The 19,845-nt window shown below is 37.8% G+C and overlaps 1 protein-coding gene across 21 annotated transcripts in view; it reads left to right on the top strand.

Moving 5' to 3' along the window:
- BCLAF3 (BCLAF1 and THRAP3 family member 3) overlaps positions 1–19,845 on the top strand; it is a 53,292-nt gene that overhangs the window by 12,120 nt on the left and 21,327 nt on the right. For 12 of the 21 annotated variants that reach the window (XR_014075882.1, XR_014075884.1, XM_081566017.1 and 9 more), the window contains 6 exons: positions 5,134–5,208; positions 7,683–8,252; positions 8,623–9,279; positions 17,124–17,239; positions 18,740–18,854; positions 19,567–19,630. Coding sequence is in view for 19 of the 21 variants with exons in the window: in XM_081566017.1 (XP_081422143.1) it covers positions 5,168–5,208; positions 7,683–8,252; positions 8,623–9,279; positions 17,124–17,239; positions 18,740–18,854; positions 19,567–19,630 (1,563 nt within the window). In the remaining 2 variants the exon portion in view is untranslated. Of the gene's footprint in view, positions 1–5,133; positions 5,209–7,682; positions 8,253–8,622; positions 9,280–17,063; positions 17,240–18,739; positions 18,855–19,566; positions 19,631–19,845 lie in introns of all 21 variants that reach the window. The other 9 variants (XM_081566010.1, XM_081566012.1, XM_081566007.1 and 6 more) reach the window with 1 other exon arrangement.

Raw genomic sequence — 19,845 nt, forward strand, 5'->3', positions numbered from 1 at the left:
TCCATAGTGGCTGTACTAGTTTGCATTCCCACCAGCATTGTAAGATGGTTCCCTTTCCTCCACACCCTCTCCAGCATTTATTGTTTGTAGACTTTGCGATGGCAGCCATTCTGACCAGTGTGAGATGGTACCTCATTGTGGTTTTGATTTGCATTTCTCTAATAATGAGTGATGTTGAGCATCTTTTCATGTGTTTGTTAGCCATCTTTATGCCTTTGGAGAAATGTCTGTTTAGTTCTTTGGCCTACTTTTTGACTGGGTCGTTTATTTTTCTGGTATTGAGCTGCATGAATTGCTTGTATATTTTGGAGATTAATTCTTAGTCAGTTGCTCCATTTGCTATTATTTTCTCCCATTCTGAAGGCTGTCTTTTCACCTTGGTTATAGTTTCCTTCGTTGTGCAAAAGCTTTTAAGTTTATTTAGGTCCCATTTGTTTATTTTTGGTTTTGTTTCCATTACTCTGGGAGGTGGGTCATAGAGGATTTTGCTGTGATTTATGTCAGAGAGTGTTCTGCCTATGTTTTCCTCTTAAGAGTTTTATAGTTTCTGGTCTTACATTTAGATCTTTAATCCATTTTGAGTAAACCAGTAGTTTTATAGTCCCGGGACCAGCAGAATCTCCATCACCTGGGAACTTGCTAGAAATAGGGCCCATCCCAGAGGAGGGCTCAGCATTCTGTGTTGTAGCTAACCTTTCAGGTAACTCTTCCTCGCACTAAAGTTGGGGAGCCACTGTTCTAAGCTCTATCCCTGAGTGAAATTGCTAGTTCATGGAAAATGAGCATGTTCAAGTTTAACGGGTACTGCCAACCCCTTCCAAACTGGTTATAAGCAGGTCGTACACCTGCTTAGCAGTGTACGACATCTCTATCATTCCACAACCTCACCAACACTGTGAAATATGCAACTTCCATTTTTTTGTGGTCATTCTGACAGGTGTGGAATGGTTATGATCTAAATTGGTATTTACTCAGTTACTATTGAGGTTGAACATCTCAGATGTCCATAGGTCATTTGAGTTTTGTGTTCTGTGATGTGCTGTTTGGAGTCTTTTGCCTATTGAGATATAAATAGTTATATTAAATAATCACAATGTATTGACAGAATTGTAGAATAAACTCAGAATTCCCAAAAAGAAAGGAACTTAAGGGGGAAAAAAAGAAAGTCAGGGAAAAAATTTCAGGGAGATGATGGTCAAAGAGTCCTGAAAGAATAAGGGTTTGTCAGGCAAAGTGAGTGAAAGCCATCTGTGTGGTATGAACAGAATGGCATGATGAGGGAAAAGCAAGTCATTTGCTGTGGTGAACTAATAAGATATGTGAAGGAAAAGACATATAAGGCTAGGAGAAAGGTAGGGATTGACTAGATGTATATATTTTAAATTTGTTTACTCTTTTATTGACTGTTGGGCATTTGCATTATAATTAGTTTGGGTGGATTTTTTTCTTTCCTATTTTAAATTAAGCTGATATAAACATCTTAGTATATATAGCTGCTTTTTTCTTTTAAATTATTGTCTTAGAATAACACATTTAAACTGAAATTATTAGATTAAAGGAAAGTAGGCATGATTAGCTTCATAATTTCTTACATATTTTGAGATTACCCATCATTGCTGCTGCTAAGTCGCTTCAGTCATGTCCGACTCTGTGCGACCCCATAGATGGCAGCCCACCAGGCTCCGCCGTCCCTAGGATTCTCCAGGCAAGAATACTGGAGTGGGTTGCCATTTCCTTCTCCAGTGCATGAAAGGGAAAAGTGAAAGTGAAGTCATTAGGGAAATGCAAATCAAAACCACAGTGAGGTACCACTTCACCCTCACTAGGATGACTATAGTGGAAAAGACAGACCATAACAAATGTTGATGATGATGTAGAAAAATTGGAACCTTCATACACTGCTTATGGGAATGTAAAATGATGTAGCTTCTTTGGAAAACTTTGGCAGTCTCCCAAGAAGTTAAACATTGAGTGATGGTATGACCCAGGAATTCCACTCCTAGGTTTATGCCCAAGAGAATTGAAAAACTTTGTCTACACAAAAACTTGTACACAAATGTTCATGGTAGCATTATTCATAATAGCCCCCAAAATAGAAACAACCCAAATATCCATTGAGAGATAAATGAATCACAAAATGTGGTATACCCATAAAGTGGGATATTATTCAACCATGAGACGATGAAGTACTGATAATAGTAAAACCCTTGAAAGCATTATGCTAAAGGAAAGAGCCAATCACAAAGAATCACATATTCTAAAATTAGATTGTGGTGGTGGTTACAAATCCCTGTGAATATACTGAAAAACACTGAACTGTACACTTGAAATAGGTGAGTTGTACGATATGTGAATTTTATCTCAATAAATGTTTTACAAAAAATGGATTAAAAAATTACCCTCTGGGAAAATTATACTTTTTCATGATAATCAACTGTGTTTGGTGTCTCCCGTACAACCTTTAGGCTTATTATTTTTGTTCAATTTAATAGGTATGTACCCAAAACTTCTTTAATTAAATTACAAGTTCCTTCAGTAGAATGTAAGCTCCAAGAGGGCAGGAACTTTTTTCTGTTTCTCTTCACTGCTGTCTCCCTTGAACAGTGCCTGGCAAATAATATGTACTCAGTGACATTTGTTAAATGAATACATTTTTATATATATTTTTCTTTTGTTAAACTTTTTATTTTGTATTGGGTTATAACTGATTACGGAGAAGGCAATGGCACCCCACTCCAGTACTCTTGCCTGGAAAATCCCATGGACGGAGGAGCCTGGTAGGCTGCAGTCCATGGGGTTGCTAAGAGTCGGACACGACTGAGCGACTTCACTTTCATGCATTGGAGAAGGAAATGGCAACCCACTCCAGTGTTCTTGCCTGGAGAATCCCAGGGAAGGGGGAGCCTGCTGGGCTGCCGTCTATGGGGTCGCACAGAGTCGGACACGACTGAGGTGACTTAGCAGCAGCAGTAGCATAACTGATTAGGGCCTTCCCTGGTGGCTCAGCGGTAAAGAATCCGCTTACAATGCAGGAGACACAGAAGACACGGGTTCAATCCCTGGGTTGGGAAGACTTCCTGGAGGAGGACATGGCAACTCACTCCCCTATTCTTGCCAGGAAAATCCCATGGACAGAGGAGCCCAGTGGGTTACAGTCCATAGGGTCGCAAAGAGTTGGACATGACTAAAGCGACTAAGCACTCATGCATAGCTGATTAACAATGTTGTGATGGTTTCAGGTGAACAGGGAAGGGACTCAGCCATACATATACATGTATCCATTCTCCCCTAAACTCTCCTCCCATCCAGGCTGCCACATAACATTGAGCAGAGTTTCATGTACTATATCGTAGGTCCTTGTTGTTTATCCATTTTAAATAAAAGCGTTGTGTGCATGTCCATCCCAAACTCCCTAACTATCCCTTCCCCCATCCCCCCCATTTTTATATTTTTAGTTACTAAGAAAACACCGGGCTTCCCTGGTGGCTCAGATGGTAAAGTGTCTGCCTGCAATGTGGGAGACCCTGGTTCAGTCCCTGGATTGGGAAGATCCCCTGGAGAAGGAAATGGCAACCCACTCCAGTACCCTTGCCTGAAAAATCCCATGGACAGAGGAGCCTGGTAGGCTACAGTCTCTGGGGTCGCAAAGAGTCAGACATGACTGAGAAACTTCACTTTCAGAAGAAAACACTTTCTGCTTTAGTGTCTTAATTTCATAGTACATCTGAACTAATTTTTCCTAGCCTCAATTTTTTTTGAAAAGAACCAGTGTATAACTGAATTGAATTGAATGTGATTCTGGTGAGTGATCTGGTTGAAGTCCTTTGACCTTACGTGCTTTTACTTTCTTCTGAAATTTATTATAGCAATAGTTTGCAAATGTTTGACTATGAGAACTCCATTTTCAAACCTATGTTCACATAGTTATGGTTGTACTTTTTGTATTAGTCAGTGATAAAACTTCGTAGTGACAAAAAGTCATTTATATTTTTAACAGTGGCTATAGTATCTTCAGAAATTTCCAAAATAGAGGTTCTAATATGTGAAACATACCCTTATTCATTCTGTAGTCTGTTTTTGGTAGCTATGTGTATTATTCATGGACCCATGGCAATAATTTTGAAAGCCACCAGGGGATTGGGTCCAGTTTGTTGGGCACTACTTAACTATAGTATCAGAACTGAGGAAGATTACTGAAATGGAGAAGGGAACAGCTTCCAGTATTCTGGCCTGGAGAATTCCATGGACTGTATAGTCCATGGGGTCGCAAAGAGTTGGACACGACTGAGCAACTTGCGCTAAAAACAACTAATATAAAAGATTATAGCCAAATGTGTTTTTTATAAAAATTCAGTTCCTAAATCTACCAGTTTCTTTTAAAGACTGAAATATATTTTTAAAACCTAGTTTATATGTTTTCTAAAATTAACTTATTTGACATTATTTGTTTTAGAAAACAGAAGCAAACTAAATGTCTAATCATGCTTAAGTTTTGGTATGTTTATCTGGTGGAAGTTAGGTGATAATTGAGTATGATAATTAGGCATTGTAATTCTTATTATCTAACGATTTTAAAAGTGGGATATATCATCAAGTATTCCTAAATATTTTGACTGTGATGATATGAACGTAACTGCAGCTATATGTACATAACCAACGGTGAAAGGTGAGGAGGAGTAGTAGTGGTTGTGCTCAGAGGAATTTTGTGGGAGTGTTCCCTCTTTTTGAAACACTTATTTAGCAGTTGCTGTGTGCCAGGCAGTATTCTGAGCTCTTTTCATGACTTAACTCAGGGATCATCAAACTACAATGCGTCTAGCCTTTGGGGCCTATTTTTGTGTGGTCCTTGAGCTACAAGTGATTTTTACATTTTTTAATTTTTTTTTTTGAAGAATATAATGTGATGGAGACCTTATATGAACTGCAAAATCTGAAACAGTTATCCTCTGGCCTTTTACAGAAAAAACTTTCTTACCTTTGATCTAATTGATTTTATGTTTACAACATTCCAATAAGCTGGGTCCTATAAGGAAATTGAGGCACAGAGGGCTTAAGTTACTTTTTGTCAGTGGCGTTCACTGTTTTTGGAGCAGGCCCTTTCTACAAACTTGCTAATCCTGTGTTTCTTTGCAGTGTAAAAAGAGGATAGTGGCTCACATGTCAAAGGATGGCACGGTCACGCTCTAGATCCCCCAGGTGGAGGCACAGGTGAGCAGTCCTTAGTTAAGCAGAGTAAGCATGGGTTTGAAATGTGCTTCAACAGTTTTCATTTTGTCATTTTCAAGACCAAATTGTAATGTGGAAGAGCTTCAGAAAGAAAAGGGAATGCAAAGAAGTAAGTGGTTTGAACATGGAGGGCCTCACAGAGGTCATTTGTTTCACCCTTTTGCAGTGGGCTCTGGTGAGGTGGCACAAAAGACCCTGCCAAGCTTAGTGCCTGATTTCTGGGTGCCTTCTCAGAACTCTTTGTCACCAACTCTAAAGGGTCTGCTATCATTCCCTACTTGCAAGCTAACAGATTAGCGTGTCACAAGGCACTCTTGGATCAGAGACAAAAGCCTTTATTACTCATGTGCAGCAGGCTGCTGAGCTTTATGTTCCTGTGCTCCCATTACCTCTGTCTTCCCTAGGGGGTCAGACAGTAAACAGTCTGCCTGCAGTGTAGGAGACCCGGGTTCGATCCTTGTGTCAGGAAGATCCCCTGGAGAAGGAAATGGCAACCCACTCCAGTACTCTTGCCTGGGAAGTTCCATGGACAGAGGGGCCTGGTGGGCCCCAGTCTTTGGGATCACAACCATGGAGTCAGACACAACTGAGCAACTAACACACACACACACATTACCTCTAGTCCTCTGAGGGTGGGAGGTGCTGACACAGCTGAGGAACCCAAGCCCCATTAAGGACAGCAGGGAATCCTGCCCAGCCTTTGCCTTGGAGGAGACATTATCTTGTTATCCAGGACAGCAAACACATTGGCTCTCTGCCCCTTAGGGAGGCCCTGTCCCTGTCTTTCCAGGGAGTTTTCCTTGAAACAGAAGCTCAGAAGGCGTGCAGAGCACTAAAGAGCCATGGAGTCTCCCAACAGACTCCTTGGGTCTCTTCTGTCTCTTTAGGAGAACTGAAAATGATAGCCACTATTCCAGCAATCTCCTTCAGAAGAAAGGGGCTCTGTGCAATAGAACCCTGATATGAGGTATAATATCAAAGCAGTACTCAATGTGAGGTAAGGATTAAAGTAAGAGATTGAGTATTTCGTCAGTCTGGAAGACCTCAGCCTCTGGCTGGCAGCTTTTCTCCTTAGCAGTAGAAAAGATGGAGCGTTCCAGGAAGTCCTCATGGTCTTCAGTTGCTTTTTCCTGTGAAGAGCTGCAGCCAGCTGGATGACAGAGTCTCTGTTTCAGCTGAATAATGCACCTGCCAGTGCATCTAGCTTGGTGACTCTAGAGGGAGAGATTGTCAAATCCAGTGTATAAGTCCCGGTATGTACATGAGGAAGATAAATCAGCCTCCTTTCTTGTAGGGAGAACCCAGACATGTCACCAAATGGAAAGAGTTTTACTCATGGTTGTTTCAACTCCATGGCAGCTGCTGCAGGGGGTGGTGATAACAAAAACTGCAAAGGTAGCTGCCACATTGGTTAGAAGACATTAAACTCTCAGGGAGGAAGTTGGGAGATTGGACAAGTCAGATGGGAGGAAAGGTCCCCAGGTGCATATTTGAACCAGATGGTAGTACTTCTCTCTCTTAACCTGAAGACTGGTGTTCTCAGATACAGAAGCCTTCCTCCTCAGCGGGAATGAAAGATTCCATGTTGGCAGTGCTCAGGTGTTAGAGAAGGTAGTTGTAGAAAGGATGTGCTGTCCCTGGAGAGCATTATAGCTGCACTAAAGCACACATTCACAGAATTAAAAGCTCTGGTTCAACAGCACTTCCTTCATTTTATATATAAGGGGACAGGTCTGGGAAATAAAACTTATTCATGTCATTAGTATTACTGGAGGGACTAAGCATGAGGTCCACCTCTTAAGGTCCTCTTCCTCCCACCACCTCCACATGCTGTTTAAAAATGTAGTTTTTGCTACTTGATATAACCTTAGTAGAGAGAATAGACAATCAGTTAGGGAAACTGTGGGATCAGTTTGGGGTCTGAGTGTGGATTTGATATGCAACATAAACTCTTAAAATCTATTTTGATTTCAGAGATTATGTTCAGTTTTCCAGAGACTCTCCTGCACACTTAATTGTGTGAATCTAACCGTCTTTCTCCTTATTTCTTACTTGACCATGGAACCTGATGTAAGCTTTTGTTGACGGGCCCTTTTGCCAGAACTTTGCTGTCAGCAATCTTCCAAAATGGATCCTGCTGTGTACCTAAGCTGGTCCTCCTCCAGTAGGATGGCTGTGCTCAGCCCATTTTCATATGTACATGGGGTACATTAGTTCAGATGAAAAGAGTATGTGTGTTGAATTGGGCAGAAACATAGTCAGGCTCCCAAGTGAACAATTTAGAATACAGATATCAAATACTGATGAATTGAATTTGAGTGGAAGAGGCAGGGGAAAGCAAACATTTTATTTGGATAAGTCACTGTTAAGACCAACTTAGTGTATTGTCTTTGAATGGACTAAGTGTATTGTCTTTGAATGTCTTTCAATGGATTTTTCTGTATTTGTTTACCTAGGTCTTTATCACCAGTGCCTAGAAGTTCTGAACACTACAAGCAAAGATATGAGTATTATGGCTACGACTATAGGAAGGATCCAAAAAGACCCATCACTTGGAGAATAGACAATGAGAAACATGGACAGAGTAAACCAAGAATTTCTTCTCGTGAAAATACATATTACCGATCTTACGAACATAGATCACCTTCCCCAAACATAAGAGGAAACGCTTCAGAAGAATTTTCTACTTATAAGCCTTCCCAAGTATATTTACCAGAAAGAAGAGATGATAGTAACAGAAGAGCTCAATATCTGCCCAGACACTCAGAAGATATATCCTACAAAGAGCACCAGAAGAGTTGTTATCCCCAGAAAGCACAAGGAAGGTATATTCCTGATGACCACCGAAATAGAGGAAGTGGAAGAGGAGGGACACCACCTATGAGATCAACAACAGATTCTTTTAGATTCGAAGGATATTGGCACGAAGATGAACCGAGGCACCAGAGGATACAAGATGAAAAATACTCTCAGTCACTTAGAAGATTCTCTGAAGATTTTGAGAAAAGGAGCTCTTTTCAGAAGAGGTATAGAAAAACACTAAACTAGCATAATTTGATATAAAGCCTCAAATGAAATAGTCTGTTTACTTTATGGTTGAAGATAACCTTGAAAAGCTTTTGTCTAAAAGATTAAAAGCATTGCAGTGTAGTTTTGGTCTACTGATAGTAGTGAAGTGTTTATTTTTCGAGTAAATCATGTAGATGGCTAGAATATATTTTTTAAAAAGATGCTATTTTCTTGAAGTACCTGTGTGTCTATGAGTTGGCTTAAGGGATTGTAGGTTAACTTTCCACTACATTTTGCATTTAAAGCTATGCTGCCCAACATTCCACACATATAAATTCTTACTTTCTTCTCTCTAGTGCAAGTGTAAACTGTTTTATGTCAACACAGGTATCCTGAGGATCATGATTTCAGAAAATATGGACACACATCAAAAAGACCTCAAGATGTGGAGAGGTATGAAAACAGAGAGCCTGCCAGGAGTCCGCAGTGGAAATCTAGGCATTTTTCTTCTCCTTACCAAGAGAAGAAAGATCAGCGGAACCTCGAAACCCAAACTCATCGACATGCTCCAAGGGAATTCCCAGAGACCAGTTCAGGAGCCAAGGTATCGTGTGATTCTCGCCACAAATATTGGAAGACCTCAGATGGCGACAAGGACTTTTATGATGGAAGAGCTCAGAAGTACCCTAAGGAGGAAGATAGAAAACTGGGTTCTCAAAAAGGCCCTGTGAATAGAGAGTCCAGTTGTTCTCATGCTGGAAGAGGGAGAGAGACTGAAGGTGGGCAAGTCAGAGAATCTTCTAAGCCATCTAAGAAAGACTGCACTACCTTAACCCACTCAGATAAAAGCGATGTTGATTTGAGATCCTGTAAGGACACATGGAAGGACAAAAGAAAGGATGAAAGGGCTGGCAGTAAAGAGAGCAACTCTTCCCGTAACCAACTTGATAATAGTGATTCCGACTTAAAACCTTCATCTATCTTTCTTAGGAAGAAATCACTTACAGTTAAAGTAGATGTGACGCAAATACAGAATACATCCAGGTATTATCTCCATTTTTTTCTTAATGATGTATAATAACTGTTTCTGCCACCTTTACTTTAGCTTTGAAAATAGAGTTCATAGTGTGTTTAGAGTTCATCAAGTGAGGGGACGGGGATTGCCTGATTTTTCAAAAAAAGCCCTGTAATGGGGATTAATCCCGTGATTTAGTAATATAGGATGATGTCATGTTTGTTTCTGTGTTTGTATCTCAAGATGCTTTTGGGGTGCAGGGCATTCTATGGAGTTGGTCCTCCGCATGAATTTACATGTTTTTATGTTTCCACATTTTCTATATCCACAAATAGGCCAGGAAGTGTTCAAGGAGACCTATTCCTTGCTCAGTTTCTCAAAGCCTGTTTTCCCTGTTGTATGAAATTCAGAGAATTTTTGGCCTGGAAGGGACCTTTCAGCAGGCCCTGATACTACTATGGAGAAAGACTGTGAGGCTGTGAGAGATGAAGTGACTTAGATCTGAGTCCATGCCTGGGGCTCAAATCTATATGTCCCCTTGTGTCTCAAGGAGGTGAATGACTTAACGTGGTTCTTGCTACCATCTCAAAAAGAGTGGTGCTCAACCACCTAGCTTCTCCTAGGTAGAGGAATTAGGCTAGAGTCTAGAAAAAGGCCAATTTGTAAGACATTTGGCTTAGCGCTTAATGAGACTTTAACAAAAAACACTACTTTCGTAATAGGTTTTAGTCCCCTAAAGTAGATTGCATGCTTTGTTCTATTACCTCTGTTTATGGATTCTGAGAATAATAAGGCACTGACACTTGGATGCATCAACTAGTCTGTTTGTTATCTTAATACACTACCAGTACGTGAATTAAAAAGTGATGTACCATGTTGATTTGGTGCATTTATGTTCACAGTTGACTCGTATCTGTATTTGAATAAAAAACTAGAGGGGACAAAATCCAAGGTTAGAATGTAAAAGTGAGGGTGGTAAACCCATAGTCTTTTTTTTTTTGTGAAAAAAAAACAAAATATATTTGTTTCTTTCTTTAGAGTTAGATTTGACAGTCCCTTTCCCTGATATTTTTTTACATTCATTGTACTTGCAAAAATATCTTAAAATATACATATGTATATTTATATGTACACAGAAAGAATTTGTAAATATGATTATATTAGAAGAAGTTGGACAAATAGAGGGGAGGGGGAAATCACCCATAATCCTACTACCCTAGGACCATTTTATTAATATTTTGATACAGCTTTTTGGGACTACTTTTATATATGGTTGTCATAACCCACTCCAGTAATCTTGCCTGGGAAATGCCATGGACAGAGGAGCCTGGTGGGCTACAGTCCATGGGGTCGCAAAAGAGTCGGACATGACTTAGTGACTAAACGGCAACATTCTATTTCATATAATATGTCTTAAGTCACTTTGTGCTATATTTCCTACTAGTTCTTAATCTTAAGAGTATAAAGGCTCTACTAGTTCTTAAGAGTATAAAGGCTGCTCTAAGCATCAAGTTTAAGGATCTTACCTTAAGATTTTTCTCTTTCTAACCTTATATTATGAAAATGTTCAAACATACAGAAAAGTTGAAAGAACTGTACAGTCGACACCCATATACCCACCACCTAGAGTCTACAATTAACATTTTACTCTACTTTGTAATAACATCTGTTCATCTATTATTCCATCTTAATTTTTCACCACATTGAAATGCAGAAGATACAAGTACATTCACCTTTACATATTTCAGTATTTAATATTTGTTTACAGTTCTTCTTTTCTTTTGAGGTAAAATTACATGCAATCAAATCACAAAAATCTTGAATTTTTACATAAAAGTAAAATCACAAAAACTTTGAATTTTAAAATAATAGTAAAAGTAATTTAAAAATAAAAGTTAAAATCTTGAGTTTTTAAATATTTAATAAAGAAATGTTTTATACTTAAATTAGAATTAATAAATTGGCTATAACATTTTTAAAGAATGCTAGAAGTAGCAATTTTGAAGGATTTTATTTTAGTAGACCTCATTAGAGATGCTAAACACTGTTAATTTTATAACTTGATGTTGAGAAATAGAAGCTCGATCTTCATCATTTGTCACAAAAATGAGCTTCCTAAAATTGAGGCTGCTGTACCTTTTGTTTTGAACTTATAAACTGTCTTTTTTGTGAATTTCATGGCCCATTAGTGGGACCTGTCAGTACATGTTTGAATTACCTGACAAGGACCTGTAGAATGGTTTGTGTAATAAAAAGCTTCACTGTAAGTTCTTTCTAAAGACTTGAAGAATCTTCGTTCTTCATTTTATACATTTGTTTAAAATGTATAAATGGTGGTTCATTTTATACATTCGTTTCCTTTCTTAGCTTGGGTCAGGTTTTAATACATGTTTTTTGAGTTAGCAGTGCAGTTGAAAACATATGGTTGTCACCTAGTGATCTTTCTTAATAAATATATGCATCTTTTCAGTATGGCAGTGCATCATAATCAACAAAAATCTTTCTCTCTGATTGTAATTATTAACTGATGAATGAGTTGTGGGAGAATTTTGTGGGGTTGAATTTAGTTGTGTGGACTGATGAAGTGTCCATAAAACAAAGGTATTAATAGTTAATACCCTCAACTGAGCCATGTTCGCAACTCCTAACATAAATTAGATTTTCTTCTGCTTAATTAAGACTGAAATAATCATAGAGTGCAGACAGGTTATTTGTTGGTTAAAATCTAGAGTATCCACTTTTTTTGAGATACTAATAAGGCAGTTCATTTTATACATTCATTTACTCTCTTAGCTTGGGTCAGGTTTTGATACATTTTCTTTGAGTTATCAGTGCAGTTGAAAACATGTGGTTATCACCTAGTGATTTTTCTAGGTATTAGTTTGTATCTAGAATAGCAGTAGGTGACACTTCTTGAATGTTCAGTGCATAGTTAATACTTCCGTCAACAAAGCCAATAGAAGTAACAATTTTGAAGGATTTTATTTTAGTAGACCTCATTAGAGATGCTGAACACTGTTAATTTTATAATTTGATGTTGAGAAATAGAAGCCTAGTTGACCTGGTGACCTTCTAGTGACCTACTTTGTCAGAAACTGCATTATCAGAGATAGAAGTTACATATGAGTCATAATTGTATGTTTCAGGATGAAGTTAAGAGCATCACAATATGAAAATCTGTACTAAGGTTGTCATGAACTCCAAGCACTCACTGTTGTAGACATCTGAAAGCCATGGGGCAGATGAAGGGAGTTTTGGTTTAATATTGGACAGAATAGGTGAGAGACTGAACCTTGGTCAGGCTAGGAAGGTGGTGAGAGGAGGGAAGGAGGGCATGCCAGTCTCCAGAGAAGAGTAAGCTGGGGCAGGTGGGCCTGCACTGAGGCTCCTTTGACTTCCCAGGTGCTGGCTGTAGGCATCTGGAATGAGAAGGCTGGCTAGTGAAGGCAACGTTGGACTGACTGCCTCAGCCACATTTGCATTTAATCCTTTTATTTCCCAGTGAAGAGACACAGAGAGGGCATCCCTGACCCTACCCAGTTTTTCCCCATTCTAAAAGGGGAATAAGGTGGATGATGAGCCCCAGAAGACACTGGATCCCTGATGTTCTGAGCAAACAGGTGCTGCTTAGGCTGGGGAAGAGTGAAAAACCACAGCTAGGATAGAAGGAAGGTAACCTAATCACACAAGCTTACCTGTGATGGGCACTGTTCAGCTGGAGGCAAAATAAGCTGGGTGGAGATATTTTTGTGATACACAAACCTGCTAACTTGCTGTTAGGTATCACAAAAATCTAAGAGTTTTTCCTTCTAATATTTCTCATATACATTTTCTAAACTCAAAAATTAATTGAGAAAAGATTCCCTTTCATTCCTGTGTTTCATTCGGTCTTCTCTTAGTACCTCTTGGGGGTCCTAGAATAGGGAGGTAAACTTTCTGTTTGACGTTGGGATGTATAGGTCTTTGTCTTCCAGTGGGTCACTGCACAGTTCGATAACATTGGGCAGGTCACCTGGCTATGCCTGTTGGGGCCCACATTAACTGGGTGTTCCTCTTGGATCTATGAGTCTGCTTCAGTTGGTCATGTGTTGATAACTATTGAAGCTGACTTGACAGGCTCATCATAGAATTCTCTGAACTTTTGAATATATTTGAGATTTTCTGTTATAAAAAATGAAAAAATTTAAATTTATCTAAATTAAGTTAAAAATTTTTGAAGTAAGCTAAGAAAGTTAAAAAACAAAATTAAATTGGTCTCAGAAATTTGAAATCTGTCGTCTTTTAAGGTGAAACTCACCATTTTATATTGTGCTGGTCATTTTCCATTTTATCATTTTTTTATTCAGCAGATATTTTTTGAGGACCTACCCTGTGAGACAACCTGTTAAGGTGCCCTGGGACTATGGATCCACATAGGATTAGGTTTCTTCTCCTCTGGTCTTACAGGCAAGAAGATGACGTTGGTAATACCATGGCACAGTGGAGTGATGTGTGAGGTGGTGTGTGATATATGATTCAGATGATCCCAAGCTGGGGGATTCAGGGAAGGTTTCTTTCAGGAGTTGACATGTGAGCTAGGCTTTGAAGGTTGGTGTGTTTTAGACATGTGGAGATGAGATGAAAGACCTTTTATATTTATAGGTTAACAAAGGCAGAAAACACACCCAGGAACTTTGAGCTGTGCCATTCTGAGCAGTCTAGGGAAAGGAAATAGAAGGGCAGGAGGTGTGAAGGTAAGACTGCCACACTGCCAGCCTGATGTAACAGGATTAGCTGCTGGGAGAGGGCTCACTCAGTCCTGGCCACCTTCTATCAGGTGTCTTGAAAGGGCACTGAGGTTGACAAGGCCAGTTAGGGGACTTTTGTGAAAAAAGTAATAATGAGATGTTGAATTAAGGGAATAGCAGTCTCCCTAATCCATTTCCCTCAACTCCAAAAATTCTAAATGTGTTCTTAGGAAGACAGGAACAAACTTATGATTGGGAAAGTGCTTTGTGATAGTTATTAGCTAGAATAAAACTGAGAAAGGAAAACTTTACATGTGTCATATGAATTTTGTTACCTATTATAAACTTCCAGAGAGCAGGAGATTATCCATTGGTTTTGATGGTTCGGTTTTTGTTACTGTTGTTTTGCTAGGCAGTTGGTTTTTTAACTGTGTAGAAGAGAAAATTAAGTTTTATGTAGTTTTTTTTAATGTTTTGTTAGTTGTTATGCTTAACACTCAGATGAACATCAGGGGAAATATCCTTAAATAGAGAAGGAAAACTGGGGTGAAGTGGGGGGAGGGAACAGAGAACCCAGAAGATTTAATCAGACTGGTAGTAGATATAGTATTAGAATACAGGTGATGGCTATATTTTAATTTTTACAAGTGTCTAAAATGTATCTCAAATGAGAACATTTGGTCTTTTCAGTTTAACTACTTGTTTTGGGGGTATTTTGTGAAATTGTAAACTTGTTGATCAGTAATGTCATAGGAAATAGTAAAATATAAACAAAGAGATGATTAAATTTGCAAATGAAACTACCTAGAACATTTTGCATTTTGAAGTCTCTAGAAGCTTTTCCTTATAGCAAAAATATAGTTATTTTTAAAAAACAAAATTTCAGTTTATATTCTTTTCATGTATATTTTCTAGAAAGATGATCACTTTTATATTTTTTATTAAAAATCTTGCAGGGTATCTCTAGAGAAAAATTTTAAACTGGTAAGTTTAAACACTAAAATATCAAGAATTAAGTATAGCTTCAAAGTATACCACAGCATTCCTATGAATTGAGAGTTGGACTTGAAGTGGGGAGATAAGAGTTATGACAGTAATCATAAATTACAAGTAAATTTTAATAATTATCTGGTGAAAAACTGGAAGCCTTTATCAGCTGGTTTCGTCTTGGGGGAAACTGAGACTGCAATGAAAACCATTATCAACTGATTTCCCCTTATAGATAGATCATTTTTATAGTTCTATTTAAAAATCTTATTTTTCTCCTGTAAAAAAAAATTAAAGCTGTTTTGGGGGTATGGAAGAGCTTTTTGTACCATTAAACCCTTTGAACAGAAAGCATATGTAATTCTTTTGTTAGTGGAGGTTGTTACAGGGCCATTCTAGCTTCTAACATTTATCACTATCTTTTACTAGTTATCAGATATAGAGTGAGAAGCTTGGAACAAATTAGGAGGAGAAATGGGCCTTCTAAAGAAAGTCTTTCTGATGAGTCAAGGAAACCACAGCAGTGGCATCAACCTGTGGCGTAGTCACTCATCCATGTTTCTGCCGTGGCAGGGAGTCATCTCAACAAGGCTGATTTAAGAGGGAGCGTGAAAAATCAGATGGAAGGTTTTCCTCTGAGAAGTTAAAAATAAGCACTTAAAACCGTCTTGTCAGGAGAGTTAAAATTTTCAGTTAAGAATATCTTTAAGCCCTTCATAACCTTGGAGCAGTTTTGGATATATGGCTGTTAAGTGACATCAGTAAATAAATATGTGCATGTGTACACCCACAGCCCCAAATGTATCCATCTGATTGATTTTTGTTGTATGAAGAGATATTTTTTTCTAGTGGTGCTGCTATTATTTAAAACATATTTTAGGGCTCTCTTTTGGATTTATCTTCGGATTCTGAAACATAATCATAAAGAACCCTAGCAGTTGTAAATCTCAATTCTTTGGATAATGAACTTATTTTTTAGGAAGAGCCAGAAGCTATTCAGAGTTAAATGCAGAGGAGTGAGATGGATATTAGCTGGTTAGTGCCAGCGGTTAGTGCCGTTTTGGGTCCAAAATGAGGAATAAATATATATAATGAGGCATTTTCTTCTCTGATGCATAAACTGCCTTCAGATGAAGAATTTGAGTGGTTTTAAGCAGGAGTAGCATTCTTAGAATAAAGTATACTTTCCCATTATGACATTTGGAAGGATTACATTCAAATGAATGCTTAACCTCGGGGATGAAAAGCAAAACAAATGACATCTATTGTCTCAATATCATGACACCTTCTGCATAGAGGTATTGCAAAGATTAATATTTGTAAGCTCTGAGCCCCTTTGTTTGGCATGAATTGTTATATGTCATATCATGAATTTATAATGGTACTTGAAGGTCAGGAAAGTGCTTAATGAAAGTTATAAAGATTCAGAAACTATTAAAATGGTAAGATGGTTGGGGTTATATTATAAATGGTAGTATATCCTTAAGGATATATTTAGGGTGAACAGTATCATTGTTTCTCATGATCATAACTTTGCTAACAACTAAGGCTGTTTTTCTGAGAGTTCAGTGAGACTTTGTAAGTTATTAAGCTAAACAGAATTTGATTTCAAAGTACTAGTCTCAGCTCATTACTGACATAGAGGTTTAAGGATTTTTATGAAGTCAGAAACATTATTATGTTTGATATCAGCTTGTAAAGAATGGTAGTATTTCAAGATAGTGTCAGCTTGCTGGCTTTATAGTTTTATGGACATTTGGGAGTAGAAAATAATCTGATTATATTTTGCATATTGAGTGTCTTCAATGCCATGCTGTATTTTTTGAAGTAAAAATTGTTTAGGTTAGAATTTTGAAGATTTTATTATTAAAGTGGCAAATACTCAATGATCTCTGATTTGAAAAGGAGAATTCAAAACTGTGTGCCTATAGCTATTTTCTCCTACTCATTATTGTACATGTTTATGGCATACAATTTAGTGCCTTAATTATAAGAAAAAATAAACATTTTTAGTTTTATAGTTATCTTGATTAATTTTAATAAGTTATTTTCTCAGTGAATAGTCTCAAATTTAGTTAAACATTTACAAATTATTCTAGGGTTGCTTCTAGCTATTCCACAGAGAGACAGATGTCACATGATTTGGTTGCTGTTGGCAGGAAAAGTGAAAAGTTTCATCCAGTGTTTGAACATCTTGACTCAACTCAGAATACTGAAAACAAACCTACAGGAGAATTTGCTCAGCAAATCATAACTATAATCCATCAAGTTAAAGGTTGGTATATTTTGCACATACATTAGGGATAACGCAAAAATAATGTACTGACTTTTCACGAGATATAGGTAAATATCTGATATTGTAATAATAATTAATATTTCATTATAAGTTAGATCATTAATTAGGAAATCTGTTGAAGAAAGTAGCACATATTAATTCAAGCCAGTTGTTCTTTTTATGTAGTTCCAATAACCTGGTGCTTCAACTCATAGTAGATTACAAATTGAAAATTATAAAAGAAGAGGTTGGCTGCTGCAAAAGACAGGTGTACTGAGAGCAGAAAGAAACAATAACCGATAACCCGGTAGAAAGGAGGAAATAACAAAAGCCAGATATGAAACTCAAGAAACTCGAGAAATCTGGAAGTGTAGGTCATTTGGTCATATTCCTAAAGCCCCCAAGGGCGTTACTGGGACTTTGTGCCATAAGGGTGATGCTAAGTGATCAGTAAACACTTTATGAATGATGTCAGGGAATTGCATAATAAATATTTTAAAGGTTTTCATTGAGTTGTGTTTTGCTTTTGCTTCTGGCCAGTTTCCATTAATTGGAAAATTTAGTCATGTAGAATAACTTTCTTTATTTGATGCTGTGTAATTAAGGCAGTTTTGCATATTATAAGCTAGAATCTTTCAAGAATTTCAAAATTTTAATTTTATATTTCTTACTAGATGATTGTGTTGATCTTTCTTACCTTCATAAAACATTTTGCAAATGAATTATTTTCTCTGCAGCCCTCAAACTAAGGCATATATTTACTTTAAAGGATGCAGTTTGAAACAGTTCACCTTCTCAATTCCAGCCCCTCTCACCCAAAGGAAGTGTGGTCCTTGGCAAAAAAGAAGCTGGTATTGCAGAAAAACCCAGGAGATTGTCCCAGAACAGGAATAGTACATTAGGGAAAAGGATTGCTTAAGTAGCTTTCTCATGGGTCAAGTGTATTATCTTTCTCTCTATTCTGTTCAAAGCTTGTAGCATAGCCACTTTGAGAATGTCTTCATGAACTTCAGTCAACATTAAGTAAAATGGCGTTAGGAAGCCTTCTGTGATATGTAACCACAGCATTTAGCATTTGTTCAGAGTTGTTTTGATGTTTCAGGGTTGTTTTTGGAGTTATTTTTGCTCTAAGTGAACTGTAGAGCTCTATGCCAGCTTTACTTCCCACATATAGTAACAGTGAGGAAGCTCTTACCTTGGAGAAGAAAGGTCCTCTCTTTGAAAAAGCCAATATTTTTTTTTCCCCTCTGGCAAGTAAGCAGGCATGCCAAATAGGAACAAAATCTTTGCATTCATAAATCGATTTACTGTTGCTTGAGCTTGGAAAAGCATGTGAGCACTACACATTAGTCTGTGAAATAAATTTAGGTCCCATATTTTTAAGAGAAAGCAGGTTGGATGTTTTTTTAATAGTCCCTTACTCCTGTGCTTATTGTATATATAACCTTTTAAGTGGAATCAGTTTTACACTGAGATAAAACTTTTTGTTTCCTTTTGCAGCAAATTATTTTCCATCACCTGAAATAACTCTACATGAGCGTTTCTCAAAAATTCAAGTTAAAAAAGCTGCAGATGTAGATGAAACTATGTTGAGCTCGGATCCAGAAATTCATAGGTAATGATTGATTATTGTACGCCCGTATAACTCATGGGAATAAGCCTCAGAACAGATGTGGGAACATGCTGCCTGCCTCTTGGGTTTACTGTAGACTCTAGAACAGCATTTCCTACTTAAAACAGGACTAACCCAAGCAGGTACTAGGCCAGTGCACTTTGATAGACTAGGTTGTATTAAAGCCATGACTAGCATTGTTTAAATGTGTAGGACTTTGAAAATATTTACCTACCTAACTTTGATTCTGCTGTGTCTATAGTAATTGCCTACTGAAGTTATCACTGGAAGAATGAAAGACAGTTGTCGAGCCATTGAAATCATGGGTTGCTTCATGTCCTCAGAAATGACTGTTCTGAGGGCAGCCGGATGAAAACATATGTCTTCTTCTGCTGGCACCCGTCCAAGCAGGTGGTGCTTCCTGTCTTGTGAGCTGAGTTGAATCAATGTTAGAATGCAGTAGATCACCGGAGCCAAGTTTAAGGTTACACAGACTAGTGATTTGAGAACTACTAAGGCTTCACTGTGATGTTGTTTACAGGATATGTGTGTCCTGGGAGACTGCCACATAGATGAAAAACCACCTGGTAGCAGATTTTTTTTTTCTTCCTTCAAGACACACCAGCTTTATTTCAAATTCCATTCTGTATTAATGGAATCGAGGTATCAGTGTATAACATAATTATTTAATCGTAATATGCCTTTGTTATTTTAGGAGAATAGATATGTCTTTGGCCGAGCTTCAGAGTAAACAAACTATGGTATATGACTCAAAACAGGTAAGTGAATATGGTTTTTGATGGGGGATTATCTTATTATTGACAAACTAATAGGAAAGGGAACTGGTCATTGGGAGTAAAAAAGGTAAAGTGGGTGAGGAAGGATGATTGAGACCCAGGAATCTGAAATTTACAAACCTCTCCAAGTGATTCTAGTTTTCAACCAGGTTGCAAAGAGAACACTGGCAAAAGACAAAAATATTCCCTAAGAGAGA

The sequence above is a fragment of the Giraffa tippelskirchi genome, chromosome X (genome assembly GCF_054371585.1).
Source record: "Giraffa tippelskirchi isolate mGirTip1 chromosome X, T2T-mGirTip1v1.2.pri, whole genome shotgun sequence".
NCBI classification, from domain to species: Eukaryota; Metazoa; Chordata; class Mammalia; order Artiodactyla; family Giraffidae; genus Giraffa; species Giraffa tippelskirchi.